Source organism: Ananas comosus, unplaced genomic scaffold, assembly GCF_001540865.1.
Source record: "Ananas comosus cultivar F153 unplaced genomic scaffold, ASM154086v1, whole genome shotgun sequence".
In the NCBI taxonomy this organism is placed as follows: Eukaryota; Viridiplantae; Streptophyta; class Magnoliopsida; order Poales; family Bromeliaceae; genus Ananas; species Ananas comosus.
The window spans coordinates 17,491-27,400 of NW_017891020.1; the positions used below are offsets into that span (position 1 = coordinate 17,491).

Consider the following 9,910-nt stretch of genomic DNA (forward strand, 5'->3'; position numbering starts at 1 on the left):
TATTTCTTTTAAAAAACTTAGTTGAAATTACGAAGCAATTAGATTTCGAACTTAAAATCTCGGATACCAATCATCAAATTTTTTACCATTTGCACTAAAGACAGACTATGTTGTAAGAATAAGTAGGCCAAAAATAAATAATAACATTTGATTAAATCTTTCTTGATCGTATATAGGAGTATAAAAAAAAAAAAAAATTTAACATAGTTCAACTTGATATATATTTTTTCTTTATTTGAACTTTATTATCTCACATGACTCAAAAAAATTTACATGCACATGCTTGTAATTCTATACCAAATTTTTCAGTAAATCCATAATACTGTTCAAGGTTTATGTATAACAATGTTAACAAAACAGAGATTCTCTTGGCATTAACTGCATGTACCATGTAACTTAATTGGATGGTACCACATGAATAAATAATTGTTTATCAGAGATTCCTCTCTTTTCAAAGTGGCCCCTATCACACAGTCATAACCTTTTACTCATCCAATAATTTGAAAGCTACTTATTAGAGCTTCAATTGCTAGTGATGAGAAGGGAGGTAGTGTGCATGTTAGGGTTTCAACACAATTGATGATTATTTTTTTTTGTGTGGAGTAACTCAATGTGAAAACAACTCCAATTAAAATAATTTCTGCGTTCTTTATTTAAACACTTTACTTTTAAATCTTAATATAAATTATTATACTTTAGTTATTGAACATAAATAAATATGTTGTTTTATAACACAACCATCTTATTCTTCCCCCTAAAATGAATATTTCACCTAATAATAACTTGAATGATAAAAAATATATATATTTTTTAATTATAGTATAATTCTATAAAGCTAAGTATTTAAGTTAGAAGTTATATGAGCCAATTTTTAATAAATTGAAAAAAAACAAAAAATTTAGAAACCACATGTGCATTTTGGCACAAAAATTTAGAAACCTACTCCTTTTCTTTTTATTTCTTCTGTTTTTTTTGGGAGTAATACTCTGCAATAAATTGGGTCATTATTTCATCTTTTTTAGGAAAAGGGAAGGCATGATAACCACAGTGAACATTAACATCATCATTAAACGCTATTTGTATGATTGAGTAGTGTTATAAATCATGTACCATTGTCTAAATTATATAAATATAATTTGTGTTAATATCATACTATCAAAAATCTTAACTAATTATATATATTCAAAAATATTGATATGAAATTATAAATATATCAATAATTTATCAAATTAATATTATAAATATATAGAGCATTTCCCAATATAAATGATACAATTCAATTTAACTGAGTCCAATTAGAAATGGTGGACAATGATAATCTCATGATCTCCTGATATGATTTCTCCCAAATAGAGGTGAGTGTGTGGTGGTCAGAGGGTCCAACATTTAATAATGAGAAATGTTAGCCTTGCACCAAAAAATTGATTATAATTTTAAAATTTTTTACTAGTGTTAGCATTTATTTTCTTTTACGGACCGTCTTTAGCGCAAGTAGAAAAAGGGCTTGATGGTTGGTACCCGAGACCCAAGTTTGAATCCTAATTGATTCACATTTTCAGCTAAGTTTATTTCTAAATAAAATAATGAAGCGGGTAGCGTGCTACCTATCTTTCAAAAAAAAAAAGCATTTATTTTCTTTTATTACTAAAATTTGAAAAAAAAAATAAAAATTCTAAGAGATATAATAATAACTCTTGGATTAAGAATGATAATCCAATAATTTTTTTTGGTTATAGATTAAGACATTTCTTTTTAATATAATAGACATGAAATGACAAGAAAAACTGTGCTGGGTCTCACAGAGCAAATTGTACGGCCGAAGCCACCCTACCTTCTCAACGGTTGAGCCTAAAATACAATTTGGATTCTATAAGTTGGGGTAGGGTGATGAACATTTAAATTATCAAATAATTTAATTTTATCCCTGAAAATCTGAAATATGTATCTTAATAATTGTACTTAATTCTCTCCCTTAAATATATATAGATGGGTTTGAATCAAATGCCATGTAGCTAGGGAGGGACTCAGCCATTTCCGGCCCCTCTCGTTGCTATTGTTCATATGCAAAACCAAGTTGTTGATTCTCATTAGTCAGAAAAAAGAAAAAAAGAAAAAAAAGGAGTAAAGTACTAGCGTTTCCTGTAATTTAATCATAACTTGTTACAGCTAATCTTTTTTTAGATAAATATTCCGGTTGTTGAAATGTCTACGTCTTTCGCCTCCATAAGAAAGCCCATCTACATCATCTGAGCAAAGACCCAAGTCAAAGAAGAACTCTATTGAGGTTTCTCCTTTTCACTCAAAAGCTAATTTCCAAAATTTTCAACACCCAACACTCAAAAGCATAGTAATTTTCAAATTGAAACACACTTGATTTCTCTCTGATTTAAGGGGCTGTTTGGTTGCACGCATTTGCAACTGCAGTGCAGTTGCAAATACGTGCAGTCTCAATTCCTTTGTTTGGTTTAGTGTAGTTGAGTTCAACTGCTGCAGTTCCAACTATACAAGAAGGTCCAAATATTGCAGTTGGAACTACATCCAAATTGGCCGTAGTTCCAACAGCAGCAGTTGGTGAGGAATAGGATCACCCACAAATTAACAATAATAAATAAATAAATAAATAGCTAAATAAATAAATAATATATGTATATAGGTAAATAAAAATACTTGTAAATAAACTCATACTAATAAAAATTTTTAGACAATAAAAGTTTTGTGCAAAAAATTAAATTTTTTAAATTTATTTTATTTAAAATATAAATATAGTTTTTTTAAAAAAATTTTATAGAATGTGATCGTGTATGTTAATTTAATAAGTTTTAATTAATTATAATTATTAAACTTAATAAAAAAAAGAGAGAATCGTTTAAATTTTAAAGTTTGATTTACATATTAAAATTAAATAAATTAAAAATTTTAAATGTGTCGATTAATAAGTTGAAGAATATTATATATATCTACTTATTTATTTATAAATAGTAAATTTAAATAATTAATAAACTTATACAATTATTTTATGTTTAGTGAAGGTAATCTCACCACTCTATCTGAAAAGGTGACAAAATTCACGAATACAACTATCAGCTTCATATTACCAAACAGAAGAAATATAACTGCAGCAGTTGCAACTGTGTAAAACCAAACAGACTAGGTGTAGTTACAACTGCAGCATTTGCAACTGCATGTATTTTCAACTACACTGTTTCTGCAACTATATCTAACCAAACAGTCCCTAAGTGTTGGAGTTAACAAGTACTAATAAGTGGACTCTACAATAAGGTTTTTCTGGGTAAAATGCAAATCTAGTTGTTAAACTTTCACAAATTGCACCCCACTCCATTAGAAGTTAATTTAGCACTTTGGTCTCTAAAGTTTCGCATCGTTCAATTCCCGTACTTATGTCCCATTTAGGAGATGTGTGAAATCCATATCAAAAATCAACATCTCAATATATTGATACTTGATAGAAAAGGATGCAAGGGTTTCTCGATGTAGTAATTAAACATTATTTTGGCGATCTAGCAAGAAATATATAGAGTATCTTGACGAAGCTCTCATCATGCAAATAGTTTTTTTTATTCATTTATAAATATTGAGACATGGAGATGAAGAAAATTCTCTTCAATCCTTGTTCTTATGTAATTTTACATTAACTCTCTGAAGAAGAGAAACGAAAAAAATAAAGGATAGGAGAGAAAATAAATTTTACTTAAAAAAAGAGAAAAAAAAAATTAGAGAGAAGGAGAAAGAAAATAACCTTGCATTAATTTATTTTTCTCTCCAAAAGTGGAAAGAGAGAAAGCGAGAAAATTATTTTCTCTTTTTTTTCTTCTCTAAATTTAAATAATAAAAAAAATGGGCAATTGCTTATATACCTCTGAAAATTTTTTTTGACTTTTTGATTTATCCTTCTTATAAAGTTAATATTAAAAATATCCTTTTAACGTTCCAACATATTTCAAATATACTCTTAGAGTTAATTTCTGTTAATAAACTGTTGGCAATAGTTGTTATTCGTATGAAATTACTATTTTATCCTTTCGAATATACCTTTCTACCATCACTGATTTTTCGTATTAGCTCTTAAGTTAGGGGCACAAAGAGTATTTTAATTTTCTATCTTTTTAAATATATTTTTCTACCATCACCAACATTTCTTATTTGCCCTTACGTTGAGGGCAAAAGAGTCATTTTAAATTTTTTTTAACTCTAGTAGATATTTAACTCACGTTTAATTTAAGTTAACTTAATGGGTGATAACTACAGAGATATTTTAGAATAATGGATAAACATATAAAAGGTATATTGAAAAGAAAATAAATAGGATAAATGAGATTTTTCTAAAGTTTTGAAAAATATATAGGCAATTATCCCTAAAAAAAATTACATATATATATATATATATATATATATATATATATATATATATATATATATATTAAGTATTCTTCTTCATTCTCTTCATTTAGACGAAGGATAAAAGAGATTATGAGGAAAGTAATGATTTAAGCATGCGGTTAGCATTTCCTGAAAAATCAGGCTCCAATCCTGCCATCAAAATATTGACTTTTATAATAGAATATGTATATATGTATAAAATATGTAAAACTAGCTAAACAATAATGTGAAAGTAATGAAATTTTGTTTCTCTTTAAAAATTCAAAAAGAAAGAAAAAAAAGAAAAAACGAAGAAGTTTCCTTCCCAATTCACCTTTAAATTTGGGAGGACGGCATAGAAAAAAGGGCGTGTTTGGTTCGCTTATTTTTCACCCTGGAATCGAAATGGAATGGGCGAATTCGTTTGTGGGTGTTTTGGTGCACGGGAGTCCCATTCCATTCCAATTCCCGAGTGGAATGGGAATCCCAAATCACCCTTTTCCAATCCGGGCCTCCTAGGCGGTTGCTAAGTTAAATCCGGACGGAATGATATTTATTCGGATTAATTTATTTTTTCAACTTTTTTTAATTAAATATGAGTTAAAATTGTAAAAATAAATTTATAATTTTAAATTTAATTTGAACTTAAATTAAAATGTAAAATTTTAAGTCAAGTATTTTGAATCTACTTATGAATTTGATTTAAATTAAATTTTAATATATGAAGTTTTATTCAATTTTATTTCAAACTTAAATTAAATTTATGGATTCAAATTAAAATTTAAATTGTAATTTTAAGTTTGAATTTGAATAAATCAAAATTTAGTTTCACATTTTGAATTATCCACTCAACTTCAAAGTTTAATTTTTTTTAAAAAAAATAGATTTAAAATTTTGACGTTATTTCAAAATTTTGATGTAAATTTTTAATATTTAATATTTAATTTGAATTTAAATTAATATATTATAAAGATAATGTTAGTATATTAATTTGATTACGTTTTTTATATCCACCCGAACCAAACACCGACAATGAAAATGATTTATTTCGATTCCGATTCAAGTGATGAACCAAACAGAATTAGGTAATGAGTCATTCCGATTCTGATTCCAGCTTATTTTGATTTCGATTCCGATTCTGACTCCGACTCCGATTTCGAACCAAACACGCCCAAAATATACATGCTACTGCAAGTCGACGCCAACAATTTCCTTCCATCTATTCACTTAATTGCTACATCTTTCACAAGCAAAATAAAAATATCAAATTAAACACTGTTTTATGCATAGCTAATTAATAACAGTTTAATGATCCGTTTAATTTGCGATTTATAATAGTACGATGATTTTTTTAATATTTTTTTAATTGCTACTATTCAAATTGTTATCATTAAACTCAAGTTTTATAGTTGTAAATGATGCTGGCGAAAGAGTAATATAAAAATACTAAATTATCATGAATTAGAAAATATTCTTATTTTCTTACTTGGTGAGGATTATTATTAATCTATTAAAAATAATAAAATAAATTTTAATAAATTTTTAATTTAAAAAATTTATAAGTAGGTAATAAATTTATCATTCCAAATATAAAATTTACAGTACATTCTAAATAGATATTACAATTGAGATCTAAAGAGGGGCATTCTTAGAATAAGTGGGAAAACACAGGGGTAATCCTGGAATCCTACTGCTCGCGGTCTACACATCGTGGGAAAACTGTTGCTCGCACCCGGTGCATCAGTAACCTGCACAACTGATTCCTAAATCCTAACGCTCTACTTTAATACTTATCTAAGATATAAATTAAATTTTGTTTATTTTTATGTCACGCTTTGTGTAAACAATAAGTCAGTTAAAATATAATTTCTGTAATATTATAAAAAGAAAGAAAAAAAAAATTTAACTGCTTTTGTCTAATACTAAAGTGACTTTTATATTCTGTTTTATATTAGTAACAAAATCTATTACTACATAATACTAATTTTTATGTTGCATTGATTAATTTGAGATATAATTTTCATACTTTGCCCAGTAGCTCTCAATATCAACAGTAGTTTAGGATCATAAATATATATATATAGAGAGAGTGTTCAGCTGTAATACTATTAATAGCAAACGAATTTTATTGCCACTCATTTATTTTTGATAATAAAATTCTTAAATTAATGATTAGTATTATTAAATATGATCTATACTACCTAAAATATTTAGAAATTAAATTTTATATATTTTTTTGATATTATTCTCTTATCTATCAAATAGGCAAAAAAATAAACAGCTGAAAATGAATATTCTTTAAAAAGTAATGATAGGAGTTTTGTAATCAAGATCAAGAGTGTAGATCGTGTTTTAGATAGTTTAAAAAATTTTCTAGGTAAAATTTAATTAATTTGAATATATCATTATATTATTAAACAAGAAAAAGTCTTATATCAATCATTAAAATTATAAATTTTGAAACTTTGTGATCATTAGGCCAATAATTTCAAAAAAATTTAAAATTTAATTTCTAAATATTTCAAGTAATATTAGATCATATTTAATAATGCCGATCATTAATTTGGAGGCTCCATTATCGAAAAAAAATGGATAACAACAGAATCTATTTGCTACAATAGTATTCCAGCTCAATTCTCTTTCTCTATATATATATATAATCACTAAATATACGGGGGTGATTAAATATGAATAGAATGAATGGTAGGAAAGATGCGGTGCATGGATTAACAGATACAACAGGTGCGGGGAATAAACTAGTCTGAGCCCCAGTGCTATATATACAGGAGCCCATATGCCGAGTATCCGGAGCCGGCGAAAAACAAACTTTTGTGTTGCGGCCGAATAAAAAGTAGGTAAAGGAGAAAAAAAATTGGTTGGGTTTTTCGCCTTTTTCTCTATAATAATATATAAAAAAAGTGTTTTTTTTAATTTTTTGTTCTTGGATTTCTCCGGAGAAATTTATTTATTTCATATCCTTTTGATCCGATCGATTTTGAGATCTGAGATTGGGGGAATTTTGTGCATCAGGCGATGGCCACCGATCACAAGATCTACGGCTTCGAGGAGGTCGCAAAGCACAACGCAACCAAAGATTGTTGGCTCATCATCTCCGGAAAGGTCCTCTTTTTTTTTCTGTAATTTTTTAGGGCTTTTTTTTTTTTTTTCTTTCTCCTGTTGATTGAGAATTGGAATATGCTTTTGATGGATATCAAAATTACAGTTGATTGTATGTATTGAGATGATGATATTTTGTGATATGGATTGAGAATCTGCAAGGGATTAGGGTAAATTACACTACCAGTCCCTGTCACTTTTAGTGATGTTGAATTTTTGAGCTGAGCATTCAACATGCTAAACATTTAGAGATGCTTCAGTTTAGTTCTTGGCTTTGTAGGGAAAAAAAAAAAAAATTACTTGTTAGTGGAGACTCATCTTCTGATACAGTATCAAAACGCTGTACTTTGCTGCACCAAAGCGTAAGATATACGTGGTCCAGCTATAATAGTCATTCATTATCAGTATGTCCTTGGTTACTATTATTTCCATATGTTTCAGTGTAACGCGATTTCGACATAAAAGCTGCCCCGCATGGCGTAAATGCTGCTTAGAATCAACACATAATCGTATATATGAGATGTAGATGCTATTTTGATTGTTAGCAATGATTAAGTAGATTGATTGCTCGTCATTGCGTCAGACGGTAATATGTCAGGCCTGCAGGCTACAAGCCACATTTCATGATATAATAGGTGAGGTACAATGTTTCAAAGTTGTAATATATCTCAACTCCTGGAAACCAACTTATTGGATGATGCCAATGTTGTTTGGTTGATTTGGTATGGTCGAGTCACTCCGGTTTTTAGGTCAAGAAACACGACAACTCGCAAATTTTGTTTTGAAAGTCCAAATCACATAAACAAAACTAGCATAAGGTAAGAGTAAAAATGTTATATATAAATTAAAGTTTGTAACGACTTGATATTCATCTGTTAGTCATGCTGCTTAAACATTGTAGTCACTTGATTTAGTCCAAACACTTAAATTAAGAATTTGCTCAAACAGTGAAAAAGCAGCTTTTCTTTTATTCAGTTCAATTCGATTTTTAGTAGTTATTCTCTTTGGTTCAGCAGTGAATCAGAAAAATGACTATTTCAGTTTAGTCTGGTTTGCTTTCAAAAACCATCCGAACCGACTGAATGCACACATCTAGGTGACGGAATTCTTGTATTTATGTTACTATATTACTGTGATGCTCCTTACACAGCTTATATATTGCGCCTCTAACCTACTGTTTCTGTGAACACAAATTTTCACTTCAGGTTTATGATGTAACCCCATTTATGGATGAGCATCCTGGAGGTGATGAGGTCTTGCTAGCTGCAACTGGTGAAAATCACCTCCCCCACTGTTTACTTTCGATCTCATACTTCGTCCATTAAGTATGTATATATATATATATATATCATCATCTTGGTCTAATCAATGTAGGGAAAGATGCTACCAATGATTTTGAAGATGTGGGCCACAGCAACTCTGCGAGGGAAATGATGGCTAAGTACTGCATTGGGGAGATTGATGCGGCAACTGTTCCAGCAAAGCGTGCCTACATAGCTCCTCAACAAGCATCATACAATCCCGACAAGTCTTCGGATTTCCTTATCAAAATGCTGCAGTTTCTTGTGCCTATCTTGATCTTGGGCTTGGCATTTGCCGTCCGGCACTTCACCAAAGTGGATTAGCTTCCCTTCTCTCCTTATGTTTACAGGGCTTTAAGGTTGGAAATTGTCTTATGTGGTAGTAAAAGAACAATGATTTTGTTTATTTGCTTAAACGAATTTACTACATGGATTAGTTGTCATGCTGCTTAGTTCTATATCTACTTGTCGTCTTCAGATGTGACGTACTGTCTAAAGTTTGAACTACCAAATTAGTAGACACTTTGAGACTATCATTACTGAGAACAAGGACTACACCATATGCTTTATATTTTCTCCTATATATATATATATATATATATATATTGTTAACACTCTGGATTCTAGTTGTGATGCCATGCAGCTCATTTAGATCAAGCTCATGTTGTTTCGTTTTATATTTTCCCCTTAAGCTAATGCAAGAAGAAAATTGATGTTCAATTCAGGATTTCAATCAGAAAATATCATCTTTATCTTACATGTTGTCTTCATTTTTCATTTCTGGGTGTCTATCATGGTACTCCGGATTCAAAATCATGCAAATGAGATGTGAAGCAACCTTGTCCTTTGATTTGATGTTTATCTTTTTCATAATTCACTTCTATGTTAGTTCTGAATTTTTCAGAGACTTTTAAATGGACATAAGTGATTCTCGAAGTTTAAACAATGAAGGAACAGAAGTATCATATTTTAGCATGAACTGGGGGCTTTTAGGTGTAAAAAATTATGCGCAATATAAAAGGAGCTTGGAGAAATATGTAACACCATGATCAAGGTCCAAACAGGGGATATATATAGAACAATCATAAAAAGTAATTAAAATCTTATATGCATCA

The 9,910-nt window shown here is 29.2% G+C and overlaps 1 protein-coding gene across 2 annotated transcripts; it reads left to right on the forward strand.

The window, feature by feature from the left end:
• Positions 1-7,103: 7,103 nt before the first annotated feature.
• On the forward strand, positions 7,104-9,364 carry LOC109704549 (cytochrome b5-like). 2 transcript variants are annotated; one of them, XM_020225294.1, is made up of 4 exons: positions 7,104-7,228; positions 7,408-7,497; positions 8,700-8,766; positions 8,869-9,364. In XM_020225294.1, exons 2-4 carry the CDS (start codon positions 7,411-7,413, stop codon positions 9,117-9,119), a joined length of 405 nt encoding a protein of 134 aa, XP_020080883.1. In that variant the 5' UTR covers positions 7,104-7,228; positions 7,408-7,410; the 3' UTR covers positions 9,120-9,364. The 2 variants fall into 2 exon arrangements, with proteins under 2 accessions (XP_020080883.1, XP_020080884.1); XM_020225295.1 differs by having other exon boundaries at positions 7,135-7,232.
• The last annotated feature ends 546 nt before the right edge of the window (positions 9,365-9,910 follow it).